The 12743-nt window shown below is 49.2% G+C and overlaps 1 protein-coding gene across 1 annotated transcript in view; it reads left to right on the top strand.

The window, feature by feature from the left end:
• The window catches only part of Myh10 (myosin heavy chain 10), a 126839-nt gene that overhangs the window by 93964 nt on the left and 20132 nt on the right, over window positions 1-12743 (top strand). The window contains exons 17-27 of the mRNA XM_032913155.1: window positions 1531-1724; window positions 1810-1931; window positions 3504-3573; window positions 3782-3942; window positions 4247-4355; window positions 4451-4582; window positions 6055-6261; window positions 8519-8656; window positions 9058-9181; window positions 10427-10598; window positions 11537-11749. Of these exons, the coding sequence (XP_032769046.1) occupies window positions 1531-1724; window positions 1810-1931; window positions 3504-3573; window positions 3782-3942; window positions 4247-4355; window positions 4451-4582; window positions 6055-6261; window positions 8519-8656; window positions 9058-9181; window positions 10427-10598; window positions 11537-11749 (1642 nt within the window). The remainder of the gene's footprint in view (window positions 1-1530; window positions 1725-1809; window positions 1932-3503; window positions 3574-3781; window positions 3943-4246; window positions 4356-4450; window positions 4583-6054; window positions 6262-8518; window positions 8657-9057; window positions 9182-10426; window positions 10599-11536; window positions 11750-12743) is intronic.

Raw genomic sequence — 12743 nt, forward strand, 5'->3', positions numbered from 1 at the left:
TGTAGGTCCTGAGAGAGTGCCAAGGTGGACAGGATACGTGGAAGAGAGGCCATCTTGGATCACAAGACTGAAAGAGCTGGGGGGGACATTGAAAAGCTGGGAGTGGGCGGGGCCGTTAAGGCCAAAAGTGAAGAGAGTCTAGGAGGCTGCTGTGATGGCAACAGGTAAACATTCGGGTCAAGTAAAACCACCAAAGGCTGCAGCCATTGCCTTAGCAATGGGTGGGTCGCTTCCTGGGCAGTGCTGGGTGGGGTGGGAGGAGGTGGGCTAGGAACCAGGTGTCTGAACACTGAGGGGATATGGAGGAAGGCAGCAAGGGGCAAACACGTCAACTGTAGAAAGAAGCAGGGCTCTGCCGATGCAGGCAGGAAGTGGATTAATACAGGGGTGATGGAGGCTCATCCTTTACAGGACAGGGCGGGGTGGCTGGTGCTGGTTCCACTGCAAGTGAAAGAAACGAGTGAGTCCTCTGTGGTACCTGAGGGCTGAGCTCCAGGGCACTGACTGTAGCTTTGGGGGAGCAGCTTACATGCCTGGGCCTGGGAACCACACAGCTCTCCATCCTCCAGTTGCCATTCCAGACCTGCCCCCAGGCACTCACTCCTGGGCCAGACACTCTCTTCTGCAGAAACCTCTGGAAGTCAAGAGTCACCTGAGATCTTGTACATAGAGTCCCTACTCAGAGCCAGATCCCCACAGAGAAATGAGGTGGTTGTCAGGGGTGAGGAGAGTATCAGTAATAACAGGTCAACTGATATTCTAATTTCTTTAAGATATTTCAGGGAAGCACATGACATCTTATGCAGCAGATAAGTTAGTGGCTGTGCCCTTTTACAGTCTGATCCACAGGAGGCCCTGTTGTGTAGATGTGTAAAAACGCCATTTGCTTTAACCATCTAGGAATGTCTGAGGAGACACAGTCAGTGGTTTTCTAAAGCCTTTCCCATTTTGTGGTTTTGCATCACTTGCACATTGAGGAGACGGCTGAGGTTCACACATTCCTCTGAATCGGCGTGATGTAATCTTCCTGCACTGTCCTCAGTTCGGAGGCTTTCTCGGCGAGAGTGTGCTGGTGCAGGGTAGCGTCTGTGTACCGTGAGCATCCTGAGTGGGCCTGTCCAGTCACTCACTCACCTTCATGAGCATTTCTGAGCCATTTCTTCTTGGGAGACTCTTCCCAGCATCAGTTTGTGTATCAATAATGCCAGCCAGAGATCCTTCCATTTGCCGAGTAATGGCCGATCTCACACAGGCAGAACGTAGCAGACAGTGAGTCCCTGAGCCTAGTGCAGAGGAAGGCACCGACCCCAGTGTGGGAGGCGGGACTTGTAGGCACTGCAAAATCCTGCCATCTAAGTGTGTGGCTGTAGCTCCTCGGCTTGTGCAGTGTCTGAATGTGCTGATTGCCTTTCCTAGACGGCACCTCTCACCATCTGTTCACAAAGCTTATGCTGCTGAATATCACTGTCTGCCCTTCCTCCAGTCACATTTGGGTCACAGCCGCTCTCTCCTCTCCTCCCCTCTCCCCAGTGGACCGAATTGTAGGTCTGGATCAAGTCACTGGCATGACTGAGACAGCTTTTGGCTCTGCATATAAAACCAAGAAGGGCATGTTCCGCACCGTCGGGCAGCTCTACAAAGAGTCTCTCACCAAGCTCATGGCAACCCTCCGAAACACCAACCCCAACTTCGTACGCTGCATCATTCCAAATCATGAGAAGCGGGTACGTGAGGCAGAGCGCATGCCTGTTCTGGGTTTATGGAGCCTGGGTTCCGTGATTAAACTGGAAAACTTGTCTGCTTGACTAGGCTGGAAAACTGGATCCACATCTCGTGCTGGACCAGCTCCGCTGTAACGGTGTCCTGGAAGGAATCAGGATCTGTCGCCAGGGATTCCCCAACCGGATAGTTTTCCAGGAGTTCAGACAGAGGTATCGCGAACTTTTACCTTTTTTGTCTGTGTCCTGAACATCCAGATCATGAACATACCTTAGCAGGAGTGGATGCCCATGTGACAAGGATGCTCTCCTTTGTTCCCTGCAAAGGGGGATCCTGATTTTCTTGCTGTCCAAAGAAGCAGCTTCCGCATGCTGAAGAACGCACTCCGTCTTACAGCCTGAAGTTAGCTGTAAAATGAGCCAGACAGCAGGAAACTTCACGTTTTAAATTGTTGTTCAAGGGGGCTGGGGATTTAGCTCAGCGGTAGAGCGCTTGCCTAGCAAGCACAAGGCCCTGGGTTCGGTCCCCAGCTCCAAAAAAAAAAAAATTGTTGTTCAAGACAGGGTCCCACTGTGTAGCCCTCGCTGTCCTAGATCTCACTGTGTAGACCAAGGTGGCCTTAAACACACAGAGATCCTCCTGCCTCTGCCTCTGGGGTGCTGGGGTTAAAGGCAGATACACAGTCACCAGGCTTAATATATTCTTAAAACACATTTCAAATAATATTTTTTAAAAAATAACAATCTAAAAATAGAGAAATAATGTATGTTAAAATACAAATAAAAAGAAATTTAAAATCCTCCAGTAAGAATTCCTGAAAATATTTTAGAATGTTTCCATCTTTCTTCAGTAAATGAATCTGTATGCATCTAAATGTGTGTGTGTGTGTGTGTGTGTGTGTGTGTGTGTGTGTGTGTGTGCGTGTGTGTACACAATGACAGACTTTAACAAGAGTAGAGAAAGGAAGAGACTAGAAAATGACTAAGGTACAAACCAGAGGTGGGGCTTCACGGCTTGCAGAGGAGGCTGATGCAGACGGGGTGGGAGGTGCTTGGGGGTTGATTCTCTAAAAGTTGTTAACCGGTTTCTCCCTTTTTCTTCTGGAAATCAGATCTCAAAGAATTGCATTGTTCGTTTGTAAAGAATTAGGGGCTTCCAGGTCAAAGCAGGGTCCTCCCTGCCTGAGTCACCTCTTCCCTACCCCTCACCCACCTGGTCGCAGAAGAGTCAACTCAAGAAATGGCTGCAGTTCTAGGTGTTGTCAGGAGCCAGCTGTCTGATAGTCACTTTATTGCTGGGAGAAATAGGCGTTAGTGGCACCTGGGACGCCATGTTGTCATGGCTGACTTTCTGCTGCAGATTTCCTAACTGAGGCGTGACTGCGTACACTGAGCAGCCGCAACTCCGAGAATGAGTACACCCAGGCCTAGCCCTGCTGAATGTCACCCTGTTGTCTTCTGGGGTTCTAAACAAGCTGGGGGGCATTGCTCTTACAGCCTTTTCTGTTATCTGGTAAATGCTGACCAGCTGACTGGCTGGAGGTACCAAGAGCCAAATGATCTCATCTTAAAGATGTGAACATTTGTGGGAAATGAAGGAAAATGCAAGCTCTCCAATACCAGTTCTGATTCTTCTGTCAGACTGCTTAGCCCAGGCTCTGATCTAAGAGACTCTCAGTGGGAGCCGGACCGCAAAGGCCTGGGGCTGTCCCCTGCCCATCCAGATCTTCTCAGTTCTCAATTTGTGCATTCCTGTTTATTATGTCTATGCTTTTCTTTCTCCAGATATGAGATCCTAACTCCCAACGCTATTCCCAAAGGCTTCATGGATGGCAAACAGGCCTGTGAGCGAATGGTAAGATTTCTTCTTTCATTGATATTTTTGGGTTTTTGAGAGAGGGTCTGTATTGTGTAGCCCTTTCTGTCCTAGAACTCCCAGAGATCTGTCTGCCTCTGACGTCCAAGTGCTGGGATTTAAAGGCATGCACCACTACATCTGGATTCTATTTTTTTTTAATTCTGATTTTCCTATAACAAAAATAAACAGGCCTCTTCTCTTTTAGATCCGAGCTTTAGAACTGGACCCAAACCTGTATAGAATTGGACAGAGCAAGATATTTTTCCGAGCTGGAGTTCTGGCGCACTTAGAAGAAGAAAGAGATTTAAAAATCACTGATATAATCATCTTTTTCCAAGCTGTATGCAGAGGCTACCTAGCCAGAAAGTAAGTGGACTCCAACATCTCTACTAGGGCGGGGCATTGTGTTTGGACCGTGATTCGAGAGGCCATGAGATTGACAGGCTCTCCCCTTGTGGATGGCGCATTCCCATGGGAGCAGCATCTGGATGAACAGATGCACAAACAACACACGGGCACCAGGAAAACACATAGGGCCAAGAAGTGAAACAAAAGGGTTAGAGTTGTGTTTCAGCCGCGGTCCTGGAGAAGCCATGCCCAAGGGAGTTTTGCTGTAAGCCAGTCTTCCTGGGAACATCCCTGAAGGTGTGCTTTCCTCACTGTTCCTCAGGGCCTTTGCCAAGAAGCAGCAGCAGCTAAGTGCCTTAAAGGTCTTGCAGCGGAACTGTGCGGCGTACCTGAAGCTGCGACACTGGCAGTGGTGGCGCGTCTTCACCAAGGTGGGCTGGGCCAAGGGCCTCCTATAGACCTTTCTGCATGGTGCCCGGATCAGCAGGGGATGCAGCTGTAGTGATGAACTTTTACCTTGTCACAGGTGAAGCCTCTCCTCCAAGTGACCCGCCAGGAGGAGGAGCTCCAGGCTAAAGATGAGGAGCTGCTGAAGGTGAAAGAGAAGCAGACAAAAGTGGAAGGGGAACTTGAGGAGATGGAACGGAAGCACCAGCAGGTGTGTGCACCCCCTCGCACGCGCAGTGACCGGACTTAGTGTGTGTTGTCACGTGTTAATTATGAGTAGCCACACCCACTGCCTCATCATGTTACAGAGGAGGGTTTTTTCCTCGTTTTTACAGTGTGTGTTTTCACTGTAGAGTTAAAAGCTACATTGGGCCTTATGATTTATTTATTTATTTATTTATTTATTTATATAAAATAAAATCAACCTCAACTCCTACCCCTTTCCTTTCTCCATCTTTGGACACACAGCAGATCGCGTTTGCTGTGAAGCTTATGTCTACCCCTGTGTAAGCTTATGTCTACCCCTGGTGCTGTCTGCTCACCTGGCCGAGCAGGGCCCCACCTTCCAGCTTCTCTAGCAACGGGATCTTGCCCCACTGCAGTCACTTGCTCTGAATCTTCTCTGGGCAATAGCCACAGTCTTGGTGTTGAAGACTGAGAAGACTTGGTGTGTGATAGGCAGTGGTAGTTCCTAAGAACTTCCCAGGGTTGTTTGTTTGGTTTTAGTTGTTGTTTCGATTTGATTTGTTTTGTGTTTTTTTTGTTTTTGTTTTTGTTTTTTTTTTCAGTAGAGCCTCACTTTGTAGCCCAGGCTGGTCCCATGGCAGTCCTCTTGCTTTAGCCTTCCATGTGCTGGGATTACAGGCGTGGGCCACCACACCTGGGACCTTTAGAGCACTTGAATATTCCCCTCTCCTATTTATCCATCCTTCCCAACATAATGGACAAACTATAATTCTTAAAGTGGTAAGAACTTAGTAGTTATTATTCAACGTAACTTAAGGTGATAGAAACCACAAAAAATATTTCCTTTAGTTTATTTTATACAGACACACACACACACACACACACACACACACACACACACACCACAAAGCGTACTTAAAATTTCTGCCAGATATGTTATGTTGTGTTTGGTTGGTTGGTTTGGTTTTTGAGGTAGAATCTCTCTGTGTACCCTTGGCTGGACTGAATCTTGCTGTGTGGACCAGGCTGGCCTGGTGCTCACCAAGATCGTGCCTATACGTTTTTAACTTGCTGTGTCTGAGGCAGTGGGCACTGACTGCTGCCATGGTCAGTCTCTGTTCTGTGTGCCCTGGGATAGTGACGCCCCGTGGGTGTGTGCACCCTGGGATAGTGACGCCCCGTGGTGTGTGTACCCTGGGATAGTGACGTCCCTGGTGTGTGTATCCTGGGATAGTGATGTCCCCGTGGTGTGTGCACCCTGGGATAGTGATGTCCCCGTGGTGTGTGCACCCTGGGATAGTGATGTCCCCGTGGTGTGTGCACCCTGGGATAGTGACGTCCCCGTGGTGTGTGTACCCTGGGATAGTGACGTCCCCGTGGTGTGTGTGCCCTGGGATAGTGACGTCCCCGTGGTGTGTGTACCCTGGGGGAGTGACGTCCCCGTGGTGTGTGTGCCCTGGGGGAGTGACCGTGCCACACTCTGAACTGTGCTTCCAGCTGCTGGAAGAGAAGAACATCCTGGCAGAACAGCTGCAGGCGGAGACGGAGCTCTTCGCGGAGGCAGAGGAGATGAGAGCAAGGCTGGCGGCCAAGAAGCAGGAACTGGAGGAGATCCTCCACGACCTGGAGTCCAGGGTGGAGGAGGAGGAAGAGCGGAACCAGATCCTGCAGAACGAGAAGAAGAAGATGCAAGCGCACATTCAGGTCCGCCGCAGTCCTCGGCCTCGGCCTCGGGTCTGTTGAGCACGTGGACTCCTGTGTCCATTGAGCACAGGTCCTGTGCAGCACTCGTTCATTTGAACCACAGATGTAACAAGTTTTCTGCAAACATAGGTCTATTATTTAAGTAGGAACCTTGTGTTCCAGTGTCTCATCTTATAGAAGACCCACGGTCAGAAACTCCCAGGGAGTACATGGGCAACAGTTAACCCCATCCTGGTCACAGAGTGGACTACCATGTAGAGTGTACCCATTCAAAGCTACCTTAGCCTTCTTTTAGATCTTAGTTGGGGGCTGGGGTGCAGGCGGAGCTCAGAGGATGACCAGAGCCAGTTCTCCCTCTCTTCCTGTCCATAGGCCCTGGGGGCTGAGCCGGGAACATTAGTCTTGTGCAGCAAATGCTCTGCCTGCAGTGCGATCCTGCTGGCCTTGCAGCTTATGTTTTAATGCATGTTTTTATATGTGTGTTCCACGCTACAAAGATCAGAGGACAACCTGTAGGAGCTAAGTCTTCCCCAGGTGTGGATCCAGGTGACGGCAGGCTTGGCAGCGGGCACCTTTGTCCCACGCCGTCTTCTTGGCCCTCCCCTGTCTTTTATACTAAATTCTAAGTACTTTATATGAGATGCTTGCAGTTCTTTACTTAAAGACTAGCGTTTCCTTAAACACAAATACGTCCTGCCCCACAGTTAGCTTCCTGCTTTGTTTCCCATGATGCGAGGTTCATGCTGTCCTAAATCAGCACAGGCTGCGGCTGCGGCACTGCTGTGATTTACCGTCTCCCTGCAACTGGGAGTTCATTCCAGTGCAACCCCGCATTGCTCGTGGCGTTATGAAATCACTAGGTAGGCAGTGGGCTTTTTTTCCTCTGGTGGAATGTCAGGTTCACCTGATGACACCACCCTGAGAAGCGCATTTGACCCCTTACATGGTTTATTTTGTTGTTTTCCTCTGCCTGTGAGACTTTGGGTGATTTCTGATCACCTTTTTAATTAGAACTTCCTTTATATTTGGTTTTGAAGATAAGTTTCTTGATTTTAGCATTAATAGAATTATCGTAGAAAACCTAGAACATAGAAAAGTACTTAGAGGCCCTCTGCCCCTCACCCCTTCCTACTCCCATCACTTTTGGAGAAGTGTTTGCAACAGCGAACAGCTTCGTTTGTCCTCTGAGACTGTACCTGAACACACTGCTGTGCTTTGCCGCCTGTGAGTACGCGGAGCAGGAGTACAGTTAGCGAAATCCAGCAGCAAGGAGCCTGAAGCAGTAAGAGAAGACAGCCTGACCCAGAGATCGGAGGAGGCACAGCCTGTGAGACTTAGAGATGCTGACTTGAGCAAATGTTTTGTTAAAGCGCCTTTCATTTTTACTGAGAGATGTAGCAGGAAGGCTTTTCAGATGGAATAGCATGCTTGGGGTCAAAGGAAAAGAGAAGATGGTGGAGGTCTCAGGGAAGGAGACGGGCCCTGAGGTGACCCGTTACATACACTTCAAGTGGTGCGAGGGTCACCGTGTCCTCGGAGATGTGCTTGCAGCTTTTCTAATTGATGTCACTTTTACACCTCACAAGATTCTGAAATTAACCTTAAGTAAAGCCTTCAAGCAGAGTTATTACCGGGTTAATGTGCATAACCATGTCCACTGTTAAATGTTTAGTATCATGTAAATAATATAGTATGTAAATAAAGATAAGCAGGCTAGAGTAGAGATGTGTCAGTGCTTAGAGTTCCACTCAGGTCTGCCACACACCTCAGGTAACAGGCACTCTTGTACTAGACGATCGTGTGTTTGATGCATTTCCGCTCTTCCAGTTTATTTCCTGTGTTGTTAGTCATTATTGTACAATGTGAATTTTAATTACATGTTATACCTCCTCACAAACGTACCGAAGCTTAACTGCCAAGCCTTTTTGCAGAATGCTCATAGTTTCGTGGTATTATTATATGTTTGGCTTGGTCTGGCGGTATTAACGTAGCCCAGGCCGGCCTGCAACCCATGGCCTCCCGAGTGCTGGAGTCACAGCCATGGCCACTCCAAATCCCCCTGACAGTTTCCTGCAGTTGTGTGGAAAGCACGTTTGCAGAGCTTGCCGTGCTGGATCAACCCAGTTTATACTTTACCCTGTGAAGGTGCACGTATCTGTCTCAAACTTGCAAATACAGTACAGGCCATTTTTCCTGTGTGCTCTCGCTGTGCGGCTGAATCTGGATGGAGAAGCTGACGTAGGCTTTCCTTCACCAGGATCTAGAAGAGCAACTGGATGAGGAGGAGGGGGCGCGGCAAAAGCTGCAGCTGGAGAAGGTGACTGCGGAGGCTAAAATCAAGAAGATGGAAGAAGAGGTTCTGCTTCTCGAGGACCAGAATTCCAAATTTATCAAAGTAAGACCCTTCCCACAGGCGCCACTGTCGAGACGCAGAAGAGCTGACACACTCACTGGTTGTGGCTCCTTGTGAGGGAGAAAAAGTGCTGGAGAGAATTTCACTTGCGTTTACTTTCTCTGTAAAGCTTCTGTCTAGAGCTCTGAAGACAGGCTCCATTTAGCCAAATGTCCTCACAACCTTTTCCAGTCTGTTCCATCTACGCTCCTCGTAGTGCATCTGGTATTCGGGCTCTGAGTGCAAGGCAGGTAGTAGGCAGCCACCAGATCGCCTAGCTGCTCTGGGAGAACACCACCCCGAGGCCCCAGTCACCCGCTTTTTCTCACATCAGAGAGAATTCCAACCCAAGCTGCATGTAATCCTGCATGTCTTCCCTGAAATAGAATTTTCTTTCTACTTAGGAAAAGAAACTCATGGAAGATCGAATTGCTGAGTGTTCCTCTCAGCTGGCTGAAGAGGAAGAAAAGGCAAAAAACTTAGCCAAAATCAGGAATAAGCAAGAAGTGATGATCTCGGATTTAGAAGGTTAGTGCCAGCCCAGAGACTCTTGGGTGTCGTGGTTGTACCAGAGTCAGAACAGCCAAGCAAGCCCAGGGATCGCTTAGATGAGGAGTTCCGCTAACCAACATCCTCACAGGTCCTGTGGCTTGGTGTCTGGTGGAATGGAACTCAGATGGGTTCCTTTGTTCTTTTTAACTTGCCTTTAATGGACATTCTGGGCATTGGATCCAAACACTGGGGGGAAGTCCCCGGGTGACACCTCACAAAGGGATTGATCAACAGCAGAGTCTGGTAAGACAGAGGTGACACTGGAGAGAGGCAGTGTCAGCAACTCTGGCTAACAGGATGTCACAGTCAAGACAGCTGAAGACGGGACAGAAGCTGTGAGGGATGGATGACCTGTCCTTGATCCTGCAGCTAGAGAATGCTGTCACACAAGCCCTGCAGAAAGTGTGCCCACCAGCTTTCTTATGCATACTTTTTTTTTTTTTTTTTTTTTTTTTTTTTGGTTCTTTTTTTCGAGCTGGGGACCGAACCCAGGGCCTTCGCTTCCCTAGGCAAGCACTTATACATACTTTTTACAATGGGAAACATGGGCTTATGTATTTTTAAGAAAAAAGACTTGGGCTTGGAAAGGGGATTTTGGTGCTTTTTTTGTTTGTTTGGGGTTTTTTTGTTGTGGGTTTTTTTGTTTTGTTTTGTTTTTTGTTGATGTAGATAAAAGAGGGAATGTTAACATAAACTTACTTTTGTCAACTTCCTTGCTACCCTCTGGGTTCTCTGCTAAAGAAGTGAGGTGGGTGTACCCATCCTGGGACATGCTCTTAGCAGAACAGAGGGCTCCTGCTAAAGAATTGAGGGCTCACAGGCCACACTGCTTGAGCAAAGCACAGGAACAGAAGTAGTCACCAGCCCTTATTAGGAAGTTATACCAGAGAGGCTGGGAAGACACATGGCTCTGCCTGCTCCTGTCATTCTCCCCTGTGCTTCTCAGGGATGGGGGCCATGACCCTCTGGTTAGCTTCCTTCCCAGTCCTGGGCACAGGGATGTTGTGACACAGCTCCATGTTATCTTGGCTCTTAGCAGAGTGAATTCACTTTCCAAGAGAAGCGACGGCTTTAGACAGTGCCCCACTTCTCCTGCAGATCCTATCCTCTCATCTCTGTTCCATCTTGGAGGGTCTCAGGACCAAGCACTCGACTCAGGGTTATCCAAGCTGTGGCTGCATCCACTTACTGTGTGTATTCTGCTTCTGTCTTGCCTTTCAGAACGCTTGAAGAAGGAGGAGAAAACACGGCAGGAACTGGAAAAGGCCAAACGGAAACTGGACGGTGAAACAACTGATCTGCAGGACCAGATCGCCGAGTTGCAAGCACAGGTCGATGAGCTCAAAGTCCAGTTGACCAAGAAGGAGGAGGAGCTTCAGGGGGCGCTGGCCAGGTCTGCAGTCGGGGAGGCAGCTGGACGGGCAGGCCTGTGGTCTGCATCATGGCCCATGTCTGGAAGCATAGGGAAACTCCAGGGAACAAGATGCAGTTTCTTTGATGTTGGTTATGACATAAGTTCACAAACACAAAAAAAAAAAAAACCCACCAGCACACAAAGAGTGTCAGAGCGCTGAGGTCTCACAAGATTGTCACATCTCAAAATCCTAGGAGGCTCACACCAGAGAGCAAGCCACTTTACTGTACCAGATATTTCCTTTCTGTATGTTACAGATTAGTTTCAGTGTGCTTTGGGACTTTGAAGGAACTAACATTTCAGAAATATTTCCTCTTATTCTATAATCTGATATTTAGTTTAAAACCATTTGGAATATTGAAACCAATTTATTTCCATCTAACATATCATTTTACTTTTAAAGCGTTAACTACCTGACTACATGGTCTTGGAGCGTAATTTATAACATGATTTAATTAAGAACAACTTGTAACAGGCTGGAGCTGTAGCACGGCTGGTAGAGTGTTTGCCTATTGTGCACAAACCCCCAGCTCTGCTCCAGCACTACAGAAGACTGAGTGTAGAACAGCATGCCTATAATCCCAGGAGGTAGAGGCAGGGGGATGAAAAGTCCACAGTCATCCCCAGCTCCATGAATCCAACTGGGTGCTTTGTAGCCTGGAAACAGGCCTCTCGCTTGTGTGGTCCCATCAGGAAGTCCTGTCGACACTCAAACCGTGCGTGTAAGTTCAAAGTTGTGCCAAAGAATGGGGAAATCGAAGGTGTGACAGTGTCAGGCCTGGGACCACACACAGGTCTGTGCTGGCGAGTGGGACCCCGACTCCAGCAGGCCCCAGGAAGGAAGGCTGTTGTCAGGCAGGAGGCACGGCCCATCCACACACCATCCTCAGTGTCTTTGTGCCTGGATCTTTTGGCAGAGGAGATGATGAGACGCTGCACAAGAATAATGCGCTTAAAGTGGCGCGGGAGCTGCAGGCCCAAATCGCCGAGCTCCAGGAAGACTTTGAGTCTGAAAAGGCTTCAAGGAACAAGGCTGAGAAACAAAAACGGGACCTGAGTGAGGAGCTGGAAGCTCTGAAGACAGAACTGGAGGACACCCTAGACACCACAGCAGCTCAGCAGGAACTCCGGTGAGTGAGGGGCTCTGCCATGCTGGGTTTTCCAGTCCACTCCACAGTGGATGCCATTCAAATCGATAGCCTGCTTCCTCCTGGAAGGAGAGCAGGGAATTGGTGACGAAGCATGGTGGTTAGTAAGCAGCCACACAGCAGACCGAGGTGGGAGACACGGTAGAAGCTGAAGTCAGGAGGAGACAGAGGCAGGACCAGAGGGAAGGACAGGATGAAGACAGAGCAGTGGAGCGGTGGCCACCCGCAGGCAGTACAGTAGCCATGGACACTGGAAGGGAAGCAGGGGAGGAGGAGGGGTGCTAACAGGTGCAAAGCCGGGACAGCTCAGAGTGCTTGCTGAATATGCAGAAGGCGGAGGTTCAGTCCCAGCCCTGTAAGAAAAGAGTGAGCACAGGCCCTGGAATGTTCTGCACAGGATACTACCAAAAGCCAGGCATAGGTAGACATAGCCTGAGAAGGCTCATAGGAAGGAACCTACAGCTATCAGCCCATAGATAGTCACAACTCACTGACTAGGCAGGGCCATTGGCAATGTAGATGTCATCTGTGAGGCCACTGAGACACCTTCCACCCTGCTGTCCTTGCCTCCTGCTTCCCACTGCTCCCTCCATGTGACTGTGAATCCAGACAGAAAGGAACCCACACTGCCTAGGCTAGTGACTGAGCTTGTTGTGTAAGTGTGCACAGTCTACACACACATGCATGCCTGTCAGATGCTCTAGGATATGCATGATGGACCACCAGTGCTACAGTGGGAGGCTACACTGTCACATTAAAGTAGATACCAAGTACCCAGAAGGAGGATCAAAAGCCAGTGGTCCCCACCCCCTTTCCAGGAAGGTCAGGATGTGACACCAGGATCTACTCATTGATCAGGAAACAGGCCCCTGGAAGAATGACAGATCTGTGTCTAGATAGCAGATGGCTGCAGAGAACAGCGAGACCAGGGCAGACCCTCCATCCCCACCCCCAGTTTCAGGAGCACGCAGGGAAG

Source organism: Rattus rattus, chromosome 9, assembly GCF_011064425.1.
Source record: "Rattus rattus isolate New Zealand chromosome 9, Rrattus_CSIRO_v1, whole genome shotgun sequence".
Lineage (NCBI taxonomy): Eukaryota > Metazoa > Chordata > Mammalia > Rodentia > Muridae > Rattus > Rattus rattus.